Source organism: Lagopus muta, chromosome 13 (assembly GCF_023343835.1).
Source record: "Lagopus muta isolate bLagMut1 chromosome 13, bLagMut1 primary, whole genome shotgun sequence".
In the NCBI taxonomy this organism is placed as follows: Eukaryota; Metazoa; Chordata; class Aves; order Galliformes; family Phasianidae; genus Lagopus; species Lagopus muta.
Window position 1 is genome coordinate 3,032,731 of NC_064445.1, and position 18,507 is coordinate 3,051,237.

The following is an 18,507-nucleotide window of genomic DNA, read 5'->3' on the forward strand; positions in this document are numbered from 1 at the left end:
CTTCTGAGTTCTGGCATAATAAATCCTGAAGTGCTTTTCTTCTCACAGCAGACGCAGTTAATACAGCTGTTTGCTGGTGTGTCCTTAAGAGCAAACAAATGGCAACTTCTCAGTGGGCAAGCAGCAGAAGCCTGAAAACCCTGTGATTTTCTTCTCATTTGAGAAGCTAAGAAATAAAATGATATATATCTATAGATTTTCTTCTTTTATTCTCGTTCTCTGTTTTCTTCCGGGACAAAATGCAATCAGCATTTCAGAATGTGTCTCTTAAGGTGGAAATGACAGCAGCTCACTCACACCACCTGCCCTGACACCAGAGAGGGGCAAGTGGACAAGATGCTTTTCCTACCCAGCAGCTCTTCTGCAGAGGGAGAAGGGGCCTATGGGGATGCTCAGGTGTTCTGGGCCCTGTAAACTTGATGCTGTATAAATGCAGCCTTCCTCTCCTCACATTCTGCACCCCCCAGGACAATCCCTAGCAGGACACAGTGAGCATAGCAGGTTTCCCTTCTGTTTCTTCCAGTGCAATCACAGCTGCTGACTTTTGCTTGTCTGCAGATCCAGCTGGAAGCTCAAATCTCCTTTTATTTTCTGTATGGGTTCCTAATCTGGAAATGGATCTCATTTGCTTTACTGAATTACAAGCAAATTAAGCTGAACACATTGTGTAATGCCCGGATGCGTTGCAGGGTTTTAGTGAAAGAGAAAAAAGAGTGTTTGTAATTGCTTCAAGTTTCTCCTTTCCTCAATATCGGTAACTTTGTGTTCTCAAAAATATAAAATGTCTCTATTAAGCGGAGGTTTTGCTCGGGGCCAGGAGCTGGAGCTGCATCTGTCTCACATCTTTCATCCTCTCAGCCATAAAAGAACATCTCTGCCAACATCCCGAGTTCTGTTCCCTTGCAGTTCCTCCCTTCACAGTCAGGCACACTTTGGTTATCTGCAATATTGCTCTTGATGGTATTATTAAATAGTTCTGATCGTTTTCCTGTTGGCAATGGCTTTTTCCTCTCAGATGGATTTTTTTTTTCCTCCCCTGGTTGTAAATCAGCTTTAGAGCCTCGTATGTTTAAGGAGAGTAAATACCTCAGTGCTCCAAATGAGACAAGTATTTTGCATTTTCATTTCCTGACCCATCAGGGAGAGTTTCATGCAAAATGCAAGAGAAACATCAAAATGATGAAACAGCAGTGTTTATGGTTTGATCTCTGGTTAGCACAGCTGATGTCAGACAAACTATCCAGTGCTCCTCAGACTTCGCAGAGAGTGAACTCCAAGAGGGCAGACCCTTTATAGGTCATTTCTCAATGGCCAGTTGAGCTTGCTGACAAACACTCATCACCTGAGGTTTTGTATGTTTTTTTAGTTTACTGATTTGATGAGATCTGAAAATCAAGAGATGAATCTTGCCCGAGGAGGACAGGCTGAGAAGAGAAGGCTCTGGGAAGGGCTGGGAGTAACCTGTCAGTACCTACAGGCCGTAAGGAAAGAGGGGACAGACTCTGTAGCAGGGTCTGTAGTGACTGGACAAGGGAAAATAGTTTCAAAGTAAAAGAGGGGAGATTTAGGCTGGATCTAAGGAAGAAGTTTTTTTCCAATAAGGGTGGTGAGGCAGTGGCACAGGTTGCTCAAAGAGGCAGTGGGTGCCCCATCCCTGCAGACACCCAAGGTCAGGCTGGATGGACTCTGAGCACTGATGGAGCTGTGGGTGTCCCTGCTCAGTGCAGGGAGTTGGACCAGATGGCCTTTCAGGGTCCCTTTCAACTCCAACAATTCTATGCAACATCAAGTTTGATTTCCTTTCACCACACCACGTTTATTCTGATAGCAAGGAAACCTTTCCTCTTCCCAAACGTTGTTTAACAGGACTGATTTGCAAGGTTATTTTTTAAGCTGAGAACAATTATAAACTCTGACTGTGATAATTAACAGTCACAAAGCTTATCTTTGGGGAAAGCGCAGCATGCAGTCCTATTTTAGTCCTATTATAACGAGGAGGGAGAAAAATAATGTCAACCTGCACCAGTACTCAGAGCAGGAGCCTTGTGGAGTGCCTGCGTAGGGCGTGAGCTGCCATGCAGCATGGGAGGTGTGTCATTTTGGCAAACAGAGAATGCTGTGACGCAGAATCAAACTGTCAGCAGCCAATGTGTGAAAGGGTGTTCCTCCCTTCTCACAGGAAGTGATAGTTTTGTAAGCCCAGGGTCAGCCTTCCGAGACCAGGTCCACCAGGATGCTGGGGAGGATTCTGGGCTGTGGTCCAGTGGGGTGGTGCAGGTGGGGGGCTCACCTACACCCCTGGGACCTCCATGCTGTTCCACCACTGCTGTGCTGTGCCAGAGGTGTCGGGAACAGAGCCAGGGTTGCGCAGGGTGCAGTGCTGCAGACAGCTGCTCCAGGTAGGTGGAAGTTCTTTGGTCGCTGTTTTGTGCTGCAGAATGGAGGGAGAAGGATTTGTGCAGGGAACAGCTGGGAAATGATCCCCGTTCTGTGCTGTTGCAATGCTGTGTTGGTGCTATGGATGCTCTTGGGGATACGGAGACAATTGAGAGTTCCAAGTAGAGGGAGGAAGGTTTTTTTTCTGTGTATTAAATAGTTCTGCTGCTGTGGTGGCAAACACAAAGTGATGCCTTATGTCCGAGAATCTGTTAGCTAAAAAAGAAAGTGAAAGTTCCTCCTTGCAGCTTGCTGCCAGCTTTCTGTAGGTGGGTGGTGCAATCCCCACTCCCACAGGTACAGTGCTGCCACATCCCACCCATCCCCACCCAGAGCACTTTGGAAACCAGCAATGTGCCAGTTCAGAAGGGGACACTGCAATGCCTCAGTGCAGCGACTTCCAGGCAGTGGATTTGTTTGTTGCTCCTTCCAGTGATAATGATGTTCCTAACCGTGGTTGCGCATCCTTCCAGGCTGGTCTTCCCACCAAGGAGCTGCTTGGTGCCCACTGCAGATGAGGTTTCTGCACCAAATTCCTCGCCCTGGTGAGTACAGACTGTGGGGCTGCCAGTGCTGCCACTGGTCTGCAGCATGAGACTTTACCCATATCTCCTTGGGATTGGAACCTGTCCTTTTAGCAATCTGCCCATCTGCTGATCAAATTCAGACTCACTGATATTTCAGATTCACCTCTGGTCTCCCTGGCACTGTTGAAAAAAAAAAAAAAAGTAGGAGAAGAAATAGATTAAATTTACCTGCACTGTAAGGATGCCAGGATTTATACCTGGAATTGTTCAGCCTTTTATCACCCCTGGTGTGCATGAGCAGGTGTGGAACAAAGGCAATCAATGTGATTTCACCATCTCAGTGCAGGCAGGGAGAGATGCTGTGTGCCCTCAGCAGCAGCCAGACAGTATGGGATACTCAGACCATGCATCTTTGTGTCCATCCCTTCCTGCATGGCTTGGTCACCCACAGCATGCTTCTAAACACCAGTCCCACATCACAGGGCACCATCACCCAGCATCTTGTTTGCACCCTGCCTGGGTGTGCAAGCAGTGGTTGCCTATACAGGTGCACAAGGCAAAAGCCAGCATTTGGGCTGGCTTTCCCTATTTCCAAAGGGGACTGTGGCCTCACTGTGGCCTGTCATTGCTCTTGTTTCCATCAAGAGGCGCTGGAGTCCCTTTCTCATTATGCTCACAGTGACAGCATGCTAATGGCATCGCTGCAGCACTCTTCTGGGGTGTCATGTATCATCATTAGAGTACAGCAACCTGGTACCCAGCTTGCATGAGAACGACAGCCTCCCACCAGGCTGTACTTTCACAGACCTCATCTCTCCATCAGTCCTTTCTGAAAGAGATGCTGTGGAGGAGTTACTGGTGCTGCTGGCAGTTTGCTGAGTTCCCTGTTGGAAAGCAGGAGGCAAGCAGGGTGACAGCATGCTGTGGGGTGGGTGATTGCAGCCCCACATCTCTTCCCTTCAGAATAGGGAAGACTGGGGATATTTTTAGTTTAAAACCTACCTAAAATAAATAAAATAATTTTAAAAAATGAGTAAGTTCTAAATATAACAAAGCATCTCATCCCAGCTGCTGGTTTTTATTGACATTAGAAAGCATGTTTGGCTCTCAAAGAATAGAAAAGTGCTGTTCTAAACTTTAGGACCCTTTCCCCCTTAACTGTATTGGTGTTGGCACAGCTGCCCAGGGACTGGTGGGGTCACCATCCCTGGAGGAGTCCAAGAACCGTGGGGAGGTGGCACTGTGGGATGTGTGGGCATGGTGGGGTGGGGTTGGACTGGGTGATCTTAGAAGTCGTTTCAGCCTTGTTGATTCAATGGCTTTTTTTTTTTTTAATTCTTAAGCTTTGCTCACTCTTTTCTTTTGCAAAATCTCTTAAAGCATTCAAAAATGAAAGAAGGCCTACAAATTTTGACAAAAAGGTGTTGGTGTGGGCAGGACGCTTTAAAAAGGAGGAGGACATTCCCAAGTACATAACGTAAGTAGACCTTTTTTTCTTTTGATATTAATTTAATTTTGCTGAGCGGTACTGTTGGAGGTGAGCATACAGATGGAGACCCCAGCCTTCTTAGTCAGAAGGCTCTCGCATGGTTGGTATTTGTGGACTGCCATGCCAATGGTGCTTACAGCTTCTGGTGTCCAAAAAGAATCCCAACTGTGGGGAGCATGAACTTCTTGTTTTGCCTCTGATGTAAATTGGGTTCGCTTATTTTTGTTGTCATCCATTTCAGACTCATCAGAAGTGTTTTTTGCAAGGAAGTGGCTCTGTAGTTCAGGAGTCACAGTGGTAAAACGTCATCCACATTGGTTTTTTACAGGTTTTGCTAGCTTTTATTAAAGGAACGTTAGTGTTATTCACAGATCTGGTGGAAGACATCTGCAAAGAGTTCCTGGTTTCTGGTCTGTGGTTTTACCCACAGATGATCTTGCTGGTCGTTTCCAACCTTGCGATTCTACGATTCTAAATGACCCCTTTGTCAAGGTATTTTGTTACAGGGTTGTGTTTCATTTCAGAGTCCCAGTGCCCCCTGCCTTGTGGGGTCCTTAGGGGTTGGCCTTTCCCTTGCAGACATAATGGAATCCACAGCTGGATATGATTTCATGAATGACTCAGGCCTTGCAGTCTCTTGCAAGCATGAGTGGTCAGATAAATGCTGTGAGTCACTTGTGGAAGGCGGTGGAGATTTCTCAGCAGTGGCTGTGAGAAGCTGCTTGGGACAATGACTCTGGATGGATGGTGGTCATCTGCTCCTGCTCAGCCTTCCACTTCATGGTGCACAGATAGGCAGCTGTTGGAAGATTTGGGGATTCGTCACCCAGCTCCTCACAATCTCATTTCCCGCATGCTGCTGCAGGATGGGAACTCTGCTCTGTCCTCCGCAGGTCTGAGGTTTTGGATGCAGCAAGGAACACTGTGAGGATAAAGGTTTGCTACATCATGATTGCACTGACCTTGCTGGGTTGCTTGGCCATGGTCATCACAGGCAAAGAGGTGAGTAATGTTTTCTGGGTAACACACTTATCAGGTGGTCTATGTGGACTTTCTTTTTAAATAAGCACCCAGTTGGCAGGCTTTGAGATTAAGTCCATATTAGCAATATTAGCATGGGATCTCTCTTGCCCCATTCTCCAGGGGAGAGGTTGGCATGGGGAAGCACAATTTGCTTGTTAGAATGTTCCTTCTGGCACACTTCACCATAAACTCATGTGCTCAGTGCCTCCAAATCACGGTGTTTCAGCAAGTCCAAAGGTTGTGGAGTAGCTCAGATAGTGTTGGCAGAGCCTGCTTCTGCCCTGTGGCCATGGGTAATGGGTTCCTGTGGTTCTGCCCAGCATGCCACCATGGCCACATGGCTGTGATGCTTCTCTTCTCCTGTGGCACATGTATGGAAGGAGGATCTGCAGCCCAATTGGCACGTTCTTGTTGCAAGTGCACTGTCCTACCTTCTTTCTACCTGCTCATGCACCTGTAAACATCATGCAGTGTAATTTTTCTGCTACTTAGAAGCTTAGAATGGTGAGAAATTGGTAAAATAAAGAAGCACATTCATGTCTTTCATCATGAAATATCAGAGGAGAGTGGGGTGTCAAAGCAAGTGGTGCAAACGAAGAGAACTTTGGTGGCATGAAATGTATGCATGCAATGTTTTTCACCATTTCTTTCCAAAGGCTGCTAAAAAGGATCACACACTGCTGAGGATGAATGAAGAGAAGAAGGCTAAATGGAGGGCTGAAGCAGAGAAAGATCACGAGGCAGCTGCTGTGAAGGCACAATGATCAGGAACAGGTTTGCTTTAACAGCGGGAGAGAAGTGATTTGCACACATGCCATATGTACCTGTCTTCCTTTTACTCCTTGGATCTTTCTGCCTGCAACTCTCTCAGAGTAAAGGCTGCTCCACGTGAGCTGTGAAGTTCTGGTGGAAACCCCAGCAGCTTCCTTCTGTGGCCTCTGGTCTTTGGTACTGGGTTCAGCTAAAATAAAGACACCTCCTATGAGCTGGGAAGTGTGAGGGCAATGGGTGGAAGACTGCACAGCTCAGGATCCATTCCTCGTGGTGCTGCTGCTGCTCAGCGTGGTCCTTGCAGGCAGGAAGGATGCAACCCTATGTCAGAGAGCATCCCAGGCTGTGCAATTACTCTAGTGCACACAGGCTTGGCCAAAGGGATCAGGGGCAGAAGGAAAACAGGTCTGAAATATGTCCTCAAACCAAGAAGAGGTCTCTTCCTCTGACTCTGCTGTCACTGCTGTCCCACCCCTCTCCTTAGCCCCTCACAGGAACACATGAGCAGGTGGAGGGTATGAGCAGCCCTGGTGACTGAATCGGGCCAAAAAGCCTTTGGGTCAGAGGAGCTGCTGTGAATGTGGGGTGGCAACATGGGCTCACGGCGTGGTTTGGTGATGGTGGACAGCTGCCCTCCCAGGAGCAGGGATCCTGGTGAGGGGCACTGCCCATCCTGTTGCACTTCGCTGCTTTGCTTTTTCATCTTCTGCTTCCAGTCGTTGGCATGGAAGCTCCCTAGCACTTGCTTAGTTGTGATTTTAGTTAGGATTAATTGCTAATAGATGGTTTGCTAAAACTGAATTCTTTTTAATCACCATAGTTCATTAACTCATAATAAAACAGCTGTCCAATTACATCTAAAACAAACACTTCTCTTCACAGCTTCATTTAAAGTGTCACCAAACTCTGAGATGATGCTTAATGGGAGAGATCCTCGAAATATTGAAAGTTCCATTTTCATAAAGTCATTAAACTTTAAGACAGACCTCAGCTTACCCCTGTGGTCCGAGTCTCCGTGCATCATTCATATCATAGAATCATTAATGTTGGAAAAGACCACTAAGTTCATCAGGTTCAACTGTGAACCCATCACCATCAGGCCTGCTAAAACAGGTAAACCCTTAAGAACCATAAGTTGAGCCCACAGAGCTGGATATGCTGCATGGGGTACCAAGGGATGTGGAGCAACAAAACCCACCATCTCATCCCAACCACCAAAGGAGGTGGGAAATGCTCTAACCATCTCAGCCTTTCTGCTACACATAATCACACCAAGGCTAGGCTCTGCTGCTGCAAGGTTTGTTACCTGGACCACGTATACTTGGTTCCAGCAGTCTGGAAGATTCCATGCAGGTGTTTGGGTTTATTGTGCCAAAAATGATGGTCCACTCATCACTGGTGTGTCACTCCATGAAGAAGCTGCTGGTAAGGGTAAGCTTTTCCCCAGGACTTGGGGTCAGTGCTCAGCAGCTGTTGGGCTCTGGGGCTCCTAGATCTGTGGTCTTTGGGTGTTTGGTAGTGGAGGTTTCTTCCTTCTGCACACTTGTGGAGGATGAGGAGCTGTGTGAGGGGACGTTACATCTGTCACATCTTGGTGTTTGCAGCCCTTGTTTCCGACTCACAGACCCATGCAGTACAAATTGTAAGAAGTGATGTCTGCTCCCCGCAGTATTCCTCACATTGCATCTCAGAAAAGTAAAAATAATGGTCTAAGACAAGTGCAGAGTGAGCAAGTCTCTTATGAGAAGACAGTTCTGCTGGCACAGGTAATCCGTGCTTGTTGGGTGGATGTGACCTGGTTTCCTTGGTTAGTGCACTAACCTGGAAGAATTTCCTCAGAGTTAATGTTCACGTGGGGATAAACTAAAACACTCAGTCCCCTAGATAAGTTCTGAATTATTAAATGGCCTTCCTGGGCCCTTGCTAAGAGGACACATGTAACATTTAAAGGAGCCCATTCTGAGCTCATAAACAAAATCACTTCCACATTCTGGACTTCCCTGACTAAAGCAGAAAAGGAGATGGCTACAACTGTGATCAAAGAACAAACACATTAACAGTGACTTGTTCTGTTCTGCACTTCCCTGTGCCTGGGAGAAAACAAATAAGCAGCCAACCCATTTCAGATATGGGCTAGTTTCAAATCCTCTTGAATAACCTTGGTCTCTGTTGTGTAGTGCATAAAGCTGCTGCACTACACGTTGTCAGTAAGAAGAAGGGAAAATCAATTCCTCCTCCCTGATCCAGTGACAATGGGCCATCTTGGTTTGATCAGATGACCCAGCTGCTTTTGGGCTCTTACAAAGAGCAGTGAACATTATGTAAGGGATAATCCTTTTCCAGTGCTGGCTACAAGATAATTCATTTTAATATAGCAGTATTCACCCTCCAAAATCAATCAGATTAATCACTGGCTTGCACTCTGCTGGTGTAGCACAGCCTCATCTGGAGCCATTCCCTGTAGTAATGGGAGATGCCAGCAGAGGACATTGTGCTGATGCCTCTCCAGCAGTGGTCCCACAGCTCTGCTCACTAAAATCAGTATCTGTTTGCAGTCCTTTGATTCTCCTTTGGAAAAGCTTCTAATTAACACAGCTTCCAAATCCTCACCACCTTGGGCTAGTGGCGTTTTTTATTTCTCCTCCATCTATATTGCTTCAGAGTCACGCCTGATCCCAGTCATTTAAAAAGGAGGCAGAAGTTGTTGTTAGGAAGAAGTGATTCTTCCACTTTTCAAAAACATGCCCTGTATTTCCCCAGCCTGGCCTTAAGGCAGGGATGGAGCTGGGAGCACTGCTTTGCCACTAGGCTCAGGCATTGGAGGTGAGTCTTTTCAGCTCTCACCTCCTTGTTTATCCCTCTGCATCAGAAGGAAAGAAAGCTTCCACCCTTGTAGGGCTTTTGCCATTTTAAATGAACTCCTACATAGAAATGGCTAACAATGGGCTGTAGGCTGGTGCCAAGAGAGCTTTGTCTCATAGTGATCGCTGGGGAATATTTTGCTTAGTAGCTGGAGTTTACCTAATTCTGCTTCCATTAAAATCAATGCTGTGATTCCTCCTGGCTGTGGATTAGAGATATTATCCACTGCTTTTGGAAATCCATCTGTTTTACAGAAAATTGCCTTCCCCAGGATAGCTGTGGGGCAGCAATGGATGCACCCGAGCTTTCTTCTGCTGCAGTGATGAGGTCTCTGATGACCTCCCAGTGCATCAGACAGAATGTGAGATGGAAAATTTGAGCTCCAGAGATCCCAGACCCTTCCTTGCTCATTTTGCCTCTCTTTTTGACTCATTTGGGAGTTTATAGTGACACTTGGTTTCCTCCCACACATCTGCTACGAACTGCTCCTCTCTGGTATGCGTTAGATCCCATGCTGTCCTGCACTTGCAGGATCACTGATTTCCCTAGATGCAAACAACACCTTGCCATTCAGATCTCATTTTAAAGCCTTTCCTGTTTAAAGTCTTCAGCATTTTTTCTCCCACCAAGCCAGAAACTGCTGCTCATTTAAAGGCAGATTGCACCCACACTCAGCTTCCAGGCTTTGGACGTTGTCTTCACTATGGAGTAGAAAACATCCCATCTCAGCTCTTTCCTGTGTGCAGCCGGTTGTCCCTCCTTTGGAGCTGGATTCCTGCTATTTTCAGAACACCTGTTGTTTCTGACTGTTGCTTGGTCGGTGTCACTGGCTTACTGGCCCATGGGGTGAGGCACACTGGGTTTGCTCCTGTATCAAGAGATTTGCTAAAGTTAGAATCCTCTTCATAAACAATCCAAACGAATGTTATTAGCACTGAATCAATAACCTAGTCTAGTACTTTCATGAGGAGATCTAAGAGCTGTTCAGACTTTTACCAGCTACCCTGGGGAATCCCAGTACACAGTGGTGTTGCTGCAGAGGCTGTGTTGCTCTGTGCCTGAGGCTCCAACACCTGCAGGAGCAGCATGACTGCAAGGCTGGGGGAAAGCTTTTGTTCCTTGGATCTGTTCAAAGGAGATTCAAGGTTGAAGGCCTCCTCTTTCCAGCCTCATGCTCCCTCACTGCAGCAAATAAGCTGTGGCTGCAGCTGGCCCAAAGGAGAGCTGTGCAGCTCACACACATAGTGACTGCAGAGAGAGTTTAAACGCAGCTCTCCTGTTTGAATTTGGCACGAAGTCATTCTAGCCTAGCAGGGAAGCAAGACCAATGCTCAATAATTTGAATTAATTAAAGGATCATTCATTAATGCGCCGAGGTAGCGTTAAAGCAATTTTCCATGGTTAAGTGGTTTGACAGTCATTAGGGCTGTATGATTTATTGCAAAACCAATGTGACTGTCAGATGAGGAGTAGGTAAGTCCTGAAAGGCTCAGCACTCCAAATGGAGCATTGCACCTCTCTGCTCTGCCCAGCCATGCTGGTCCCACACCCGGGCTCTGCACAGAGGCAGCTGCTACACAGAAACCAGGAGCTTGGATCTGATTCTTCCTCTGGAACATTGCATCTCCCCAGTGAAGAGATCCAGGCCTTCTACTGTTTGGTCGTGGGCTGTTATTTGCTGGGTGTGTGAGGGCTCAGGAGGGGAGGAGGGCAGACTGAAACAGGATTTAGCTGAGCTCACTCGTGGCTTATGCATGCTCTGCAATGTGAGCTGTTCATAGCAACTGCCAGGGAGGCTAGACCAGAAAATCAAGGGATCTGCATGCCAGTTTGTAATATGCAGATGAGAGATGGTCAGGAGACTTTTTGTAGATGAAATAGAAACCAAAATAGCCCAATGAATTAGTCATATGCTAATTACAATCATTGGTTGGTGTTTCTGCAGGCTGTATTAATGCACTGCAAATCGCACACAGCTCTGTTAGCTGTTTTCTCGTGGTCCTAGCATCATCCTGCAACAGATTTCTAACATCAGAGCTAAAGGGCATCCTCTAGGGATGCAAAAGTGCCATTAAAGCAATGCTGCTCCAGTCTCCATAACAGTTTCACACCGTACCAACGGGCCAAAATCAGGCTTGAAAGGGTGGGAAGTTAAGCACCCAAGCATTTTCCTTGACAAACCTCAGTGTGAAGTAAAAGCACAACCATTGCCCATTGTGTTCTCCCACTCATTTTTCTCCTCCCAAGGCTGCTGTGTGGGCTGTGCAGGGGATGCTGTGAGCTGAGGACCCACTGCTGCACACGTGAGCTGGGGAGGCTGTGGGGCTGCACGTGCTGTGCTCTGACACTGCAGAAATGGGCAAAGAGCTGCCTGTGCAGCTGCAGCATTCCATGTGCCACCTCCCACAGCCTCTCCGTAGCTGTCAATATGTACTGACTGAGGAATTTTGATCTCCTTACTGCTTTTGCTGAATGCACTGGGGAGGCATTTTGAGCTCATTGCCGTTGAAGTCCAGGTGCCTGCGGACTTCCACCTGGCTGTGGAGCACACAGGTGTCCTGCTGAGATGCTGTCTGGGAAGGAAACTGCACAGGGTGAGGAGCAGAGAGCTCCTGGATGTCACCTGGTGTCCTTCAGCCCAGGCCAAGCTCTTAGCTGGCACCTGGGTGCTGTGCAGCAGATGGTGTCATGCTCCAAAGCCTGGCTGTGAGAGCCCAGCTGCTATGTGCAACCCAGGGCAGCATCAGCTCTGCAGCTCACGCATGAGCTGCAGTGCCACGACCCACCTGCCCTGGGGGTGACAGGGCTGGGGACAGGATACCCAGCTGCAGGGACCCTCCTGCTCTCATGTCCTTATTCTGCTCACCCTGACAGCTGCTGGGGTTCATACAGGCTTCCCACAGCTCATAGGCTGCGATGGTTGTGGTGTGAGACATTGGCCTTTCCTTGAGAAGCTCAGGATGTACAGTGACTGCTTTATGGCTGTTCAGCCTTCTCTTCAGAAAGAACTAGGACACAGAGCTCTGCAGAGCAGCCTGAGCTCTGGTATTTTATTTTGGTTTGATTAGAAATGATAATAATAAAAAGTCCCAGCAAAAGTGTGTCTGAATATGAGCTTGAGTCACCCACCTCCACAGTCACTTTCTGTGCACACAGCAATGCACCAGCCTGGAAAATGATTTGCAGTATACCTCAGGTTTGTTTCTTTTTTTTTTTTTTTTTTTCCCCTTTTACACATATATTTACATAAAGGAAAATAAAATCTCTGCAGCCAGCCTATCTTTATCTCAAAAGCAGGTTTCCCATGAGACAGAATGAAATAGTGCGGATGTCTCATCTGATGGATGAATGATGAGAATTTCACTTTCAGCCCTGTGGAAAGAAGGTGGAAGTTTTGAGCTGGCAGCTGAGGTGCTGCTTTTCTACCACCTCTGCAAAGTGGAGAATCTAACCCTGCCTGCCTCAGTGGCTCCCAGAGGATGCTGATGCTATTTCACTCATTTCAGAGGTAAGGAGGTAAGGGATGTGGATGGCTTGAGGTCTCCCAGCAGCAGTTCCTTATGTCCCATGGCAGTGCTCAGACAACTCTAAACCTGTTGGAGAGAAGTGCATTCAGTTTTACACATTCTGTTTGCCCCACGTGCTGCACTTGTTGTGGCGTGTGCTGGACTCAGTAGGCACATGTGTGGGTGCTGCCAGGGCCCTCACATCCCCAACCTTTAGCAAGGAAGGAGCAAGAGCTGCTTTCTCTGCTGTGCCAGATGTGGGGAATGCATCACATGCAACACAGCTGAGTAATGGGGCTGTGCAATTCAGCATGGATGCTGTGAGAGGGGACAAGTGCAAATGTGGGCTGTCATGGGCTGCATCCTTTTTTTTTTTTTTTCTTTTAGAGCAGAGGCCTCCCGAAGGGCTCTGGTTCCAAGCTTGTGGCTGGCTGTGAGCCTCCCTCTGCCTCCCTGCTCCCTGTTAATGTTTCCATCAGCAAGAGAAAGTGGTTGGAACTGTTTTTACAGGGATCGTGACCTGGAAATTAAGGCAGCCTTCTGCATGTGCTCACCCAGTCCAAAAGCCTTGGCCAGGTTGGGATGCTCACACAGCCATTGATGCTAGCTCAGTGCTTCCCAGGCAGCAGTCCCCCCTGCTGCTCTGTATGCAGGAGTACTCCTATAAACAGCCATAAAACCATGTACTTAACCAATAAAACGGGCATAGGAGCTCTGATATCCACACACCAGAGCCAAGATAATGGCTCTCTTGGAAACTAGCCCTCTACGTGGGCTGAAAGAATGTGATTTCTAACTGCACAGCCATTAACCCCCATTACCCCCCTGCTGTCCCTCTGTGCTCTGCATCCTGAACCAGCCCTCAGCCCACCCTCAGAGTACCCAAGTCCCTGCACTGATCCTGCTGAGCGTCTGCAGCTGGGACCCTCTCATGCAAGAACAAAGCAGCAGTGCTCTGCCTGTTGGAAAAACCAGTCCAAATTACCGAGGTGCAGGAAATGCGGCTCTCCTGCTTCTCCCATACCCCTGGGGCACTCAGGTGCTTGCCAGCTCGGCTGTTCACTCGGCTGGGCACAACGGGAGATGTGTTTGTTGCTTGAGCTTTTCTAGCAATTTTCCTTGGACTGCATGGGATCAGCAAGGAGCTGCAAACTGGGATTTTCAGCCTGGCTTTGAGGGGCGGTCAGGGCTGAACTGCAACCCTCAGGCTCCAGTACCGACACCGATGTCCTCCCAGCGACCTTCCATCTCTGGCAGAGGGGAGCGGGGCTGCTCTCATGATATTAGAATGCAAACCCACCGCTTGACATCTGTAGGAAGTTAACCTCGGTGCAAGAACCACTTTAGCGACTCCTATTTTAATTGCCTGGAGAATAGATGTTAACCTAGCTTGAAACTCGAGGCAGATTTGCATAACAACGGATCTAAAAGCTGCGCTCGCTCCCACAGCCCGCACAGGGAAACGTGTTTCTGGTAGGTTTTATGTTTTAAGTGCTTCTAACAATGGAGCAATTCAGTGTTTAAGTACAATTTTCAGGTCCTCCAACAAGAGCCTGCTGTTGGGGAAAACGCCTTCCTGGCACTTCCCCATTTCCAAAATGTTTCTTTCTGAAGTTGTCCTCTGAAGCCCGGACACGTTTTAGAAAAACTTTCTTCTCCCTTTGGTTTATCACCGTGTGACTTTAAGATTTAAGCCATTCCAGAATACTGTTTTAATTCTTTTCTTACTTTCTTGTAGCGGAAAAATCCATTAAGCTCAGATTCAGCCTCACCAACGCGAGCAAAACAGCTTTTATTAACGCCTTAGCTGCGATGGGGGAGAACTCCAGGCTGTCAGCTGTGACTGCAGGAAGGCTCTGGGTGCTGTGCTCAGGATGCATAATAAAAAAGGATGAGGAATTGCACGTCAACATGTCAGAGGAAAGTGAGGACACGATATACTGTTTACCAACGTTGTGCTTCAGTCAGGATGGGAAAGCTGTCAAATGGGAAGGACAGAACAGAGCTTGAGTTTGTCTCTGGTTGGGCTTTCCTGTCCCTCTTTGACTTCTTCTTTTCCCCTTCTTTCATGCTGGGCAGCACTGGGTTGCTCTGGTTGTGTTTGGCAGAGGCAATAGGAGTCCCATGATGACCCCTAGTTCTGTGCCACCTCCTGTGCCTGCTGTGCTGTGACCTTGCTGTGACCGTGCCATGCCATGCACATCCCCTCTGCCACACAGCCACCAGACAGGGTTGGTGTCAGCTCTGTTCTGCTCAGCTCAAATGTGTGCAGACATTTCCTCTCCTGCTTCATTTTACAGTGCTCTTCGTGATGAATTTCCATTATGTGTTTGGGCAGATGCTGAGCATAGCCCCAGTTTAATCAGGGATGCAAGAAGACAGCATGTTCATACCTTACAGAAGCCGCAATCTCCTGATCTTCTCTGCCAGAAATGCAGTTTTTTAATATAATATTTTATAATATATTAAAATATTTTAATTATTTTTAAAGCCATTCTCTGGTTACCATGGTTTCAGGGAAACAGAGGGCTGGCAGTGCTGGGAGATTTCCCTGGCCATGCCATGGAGCTGTTTGGCTGAGGGTTCCTGTGCCAGCATTGCCACCTGCACTACCTCCAGGACACAGTGAGCAGCATCCTCTGCATGCACCTCAAGGGATTCCTTGGCTGCAGAGTGGTTGCAGAGAGGACACCTGCCCTGCAGATTTGCAATGCACGTGTACAAGCCAGACACCTTACACCTTCAGAAAAATGTAGCAGTGTGTTTGCAAAAAGCCCTGCTGGTCTGCACCCCTGGTATTAGAAATGCTGTCACCTCCGGGGCAATCTGAGAGGATTGCAGCTCTCAGGTGCCTTTCAGAAGGACTCTGACAGCTTAAGAAATGCCCTCGGAACAGTTCCTGCTTTCCGTGCTGGCCAGTATCATGCTGCTTAATCACTTTTAAAGTTCAGAGAATCCATAATCTGGCTGGAAAATGTGGAGAAAGCAAAATTTGCTCTGCAAGAGCTGGAAGAGAGGGCAGAGAGTGAGCTCTGAGGGTAGGACTGCTTCCTTTTAAATAGGCATTTGTTAGTGCAAAGTGGAGTTTGTGTAGGAGCTGTAAGTATATACATGTTTCCTTGGCCTTGCTTTCCTTTTGAATGAAGATGATTCATTTGATTTTTTCACTGCTTCTTCCTTCCACAATCATTTTTGAGATCAGGGATGGTGCCTTATGGAAGCAACATGGGGCAGTGAAGGCAGAGGATCTGAGGAGAACAGGAGGACCTTGCTCCTCCTCCTCCTCAGCCACCCACTCTTCCCAATGCCAATAGCACCATATTGCAAGGGAGAAAACCCATCCCACAGCTGGCACAATTCTGTGAATGCATAAGTGACATAAACCAGGGCTAGTTATGATGAACAGCAGAAATAAAAAGGAAGAATTTGATCCTTTGCACTTTCCTCGCTGAGTTAATGGCAACACTTCAAACCTAGCACCATTAAAGCATTCAGGAAAATAGCAGCTCATATAAATGCAGGGCAATTCCTGCTTCTGTGTGGACCAGAGCCACCAAAATGATTCTTCCCATGGCACCAGTTCCTCCATCACCAGCAGAGTGAGTCTAAGAGGTAAAAATAGAGAGGAAGGAAGAAATGTATCCACCTTCATTTCTTTTTTTTTTTTTATTTTCCTAACCAAATTGAATAACCTCCACCAGGGAGCTCCTTCCACTTCTAAATGGTTGAATGAAGGTCCAATTTATTTGCTGTCACACTCTCCCATGCTCTGATGTGATGCGATCTGCCCTGTGAGCACTGAGCGGGTTCTCCTTGAGCCATCTGCATCCCCTGCGCACGCTGCCAGCTCCTTTTTATCATTTTGATTGGTTGGTTTGGTTTTGGAAATAAATCCTATGTTTCCATAATCTCCTGGGGTCATCACCTGTTCCAGTCAAGGAAATGCAGTATGAACTGTTGCTGTAGATCCTTTTCTCAGACATCCAATGCAGTTCTGTCGCTGGTGCAAGGACACTGTCTTGCTCTTGTCACAGGTGTGTGGACAGGAAGGCAAGGAGAGGGTGAGGAAAGGGGTGGAGGGAGTCCACTCATTTGATGTGAACAGATGAGACTAAGCCAGGAAGGGAAGAGCAAAACAGGAAAAGCAGCCCCATGCTGGCTTCCAGGGCCACTGAAGCTGCTGCAAACCAATGGAGCAATGCAGAGTGCAGTGCAGAGAGACAGTGCTGGGTGCAGCAGCAGTTTAAGTTAGATGTTAGGGAGATATTCTTCACTCAGACGGTGGTGAGGCCTTGGCAGAGGGTGCCAAGAGATCAGTGGGTGCCCCATTTCTGAGGTGCCCAAAAGCAGGTTGAATGGGGCAGCCTGAGCTGGGGGGGAGCAGCCAGCCCACAGCATGGGTTGGAGGTTGATGAGCTTCGAGGTTCCTTCCAACCTCAACCATTGTGTGCTTCTGTGATCCTTGTCTCCCCCCAGCTGTGCTGTGGGTGTGCCATGTGTTCCGCACACAAATTGGCAGGGGAGGACATCTGAGCTGTGCTTTCATGTGTGCTATCACTCATGAAGTTGATGGACCTACGCTTGTTCTTGCAAAGAGAAACAAACAAAACGATCATTGCCATAGCTGTGGAAGAGCTCTCATGGAGTTATGACAAACACACTTATACTGTCCTCATTAATGATCTGCCCTGGAGAAAGAAATCCATTATGCATGAAGGCTGGGAAGACAAAGGGAGCATTGGTGTGTCGAATTGATTAGCCCAGGCTTTAATGTGCAAACGGGCTGGGGTTCTGCTGGCCTGGGACAAAGCACTGCACCGCAGGCTATGGGCTGCACAGGGCTCCCTGTGTCCCCATGGTGTTCGTGGCTCATAGGTGTGCATGGGGAGGGTTCTTGTGCTCACTGCTGTGAGTGTGCAATTGGGGAATGGCATCTGTGCAAAGAGAGACCAGAGCCTGCTGTAATGCGTGGCAGGAGCAAGAGGATGCATCTGAATGTTTCCAGCTTTGCATAGAATCATAGAATTGGAGTTGGAAGGGACCCTTGAAGGCCAACAGGTCCAACTCCCTGAAATGAGCAGAGACACCCACAGCTCCATCAGTGCTCAGAGCCCATCCAGCCTGAAATTGGGTGTCTACAAGGATGGAGGGCCCCCACCTCTCCGGGAACCTGTGCCAGTGCTTTACTAACTGTGAAAAAACTATTCCCTTATATCCAGTCTATCCAAAATTTTGGACGCATTGCTCTCCAAAAAGCTCTATGGAAACTGAGGAGCACATGTGGGTAAAAACAGCATCATCCTCCAGCACTGCACATGGCCGCAGTGCTGAGAGCTGCACAGCATGCATAAAATTAGCAACATTGTGTTTTTGTTTCCTCCTTTGATTAGGAAAGCTCGTTGCAAGTGGTGTGTTTAAACAGATATTATGCAGGATAGCGATAACCAGTTTTAAGTCATTATACAAGCAGTTTAATTTGATGTTGCTCTATAAATAATCTAAGTCTATTTGCATGCATATTCTGTTGACAGGAAGATAAAAACCATAATTCCTACAAACAACATAACGATGTTATGTCAGTAGCAAAAAAAAAAAAAAAGAAGGAGAAAGGAAGAAAAATCCAGCACTCAATGGTTCAGTCTTTACAGAACTTCATCAAATGCAGTAAAATTAAAAAAAGAGTATCCTTCCAGCTGCAATCTCCATGGAAATAGAGAGAAGGCTCAAATACAGTAGAGGAGGTATGTATTCTGTCTGATTTCTGTGTTTCCTGGAACAGCTCATTGCATTGTTACAGCAAGCACTGTGCTTTCATGAGCGAGTTTTGCAAACAAAATAAACTTTGTATTTCTTTGACTATGCTTTGTTAGGATGTCACACGCTTACAAAGGAA

General features: G+C 47.4%; 1 protein-coding gene across 3 annotated transcripts; it reads left to right on the forward strand.

Moving 5' to 3' along the window:
* Positions 1-2,136: 2,136 nt before the first annotated feature.
* On the forward strand, positions 2,137-18,507 carry LOC125699883 (protein FAM162B-like). Of its 3 annotated transcripts, XR_007379722.1 has the most exons (8): positions 2,137-2,399; positions 2,910-2,981; positions 4,344-4,440; positions 5,346-5,454; positions 6,132-6,249; positions 12,406-12,616; positions 14,353-18,355; positions 18,485-18,507. XR_007379722.1 is itself a non-coding variant. In XM_048959888.1 (6 exons), exons 1-5 carry the CDS (start codon positions 2,234-2,236, stop codon positions 6,237-6,239), a joined length of 552 nt encoding a protein of 183 aa, XP_048815845.1. In that variant the 5' UTR covers positions 2,137-2,233; the 3' UTR covers positions 6,240-6,249; positions 12,406-12,704. The 3 variants fall into 3 exon arrangements, 2 of the variants coding, with proteins under 2 accessions (XP_048815845.1, XP_048815844.1); XM_048959888.1 differs by lacking the exons at positions 14,353-18,355; positions 18,485-18,507 and having other exon boundaries at positions 12,406-12,704; XM_048959887.1 differs by lacking the exons at positions 12,406-12,616; positions 14,353-18,355; positions 18,485-18,507 and adding an exon at positions 7,129-12,334 and having other exon boundaries at positions 2,138-2,399.

Coding starts and splice junctions, on each gene's coding strand:
- LOC125699883 (XM_048959888.1), top strand. CDS start 2,234: ATGCTGGGGAGGATTCTGGGCTGTGGTCCAGTGGGGTGGTGCAGGTGG. Junction 2,400..2,909: donor GCTGCAGACAGCTGCTCCAG/GTAGGTGGAAGT, acceptor GCATCCTTCCAG/GCTGGTCTTCCCACCAAGGA. Junction 4,441..5,345: donor GACATTCCCAAGTACATAAC/GTAAGTAGACCT, acceptor TGTCCTCCGCAG/GTCTGAGGTTTTGGATGCAG.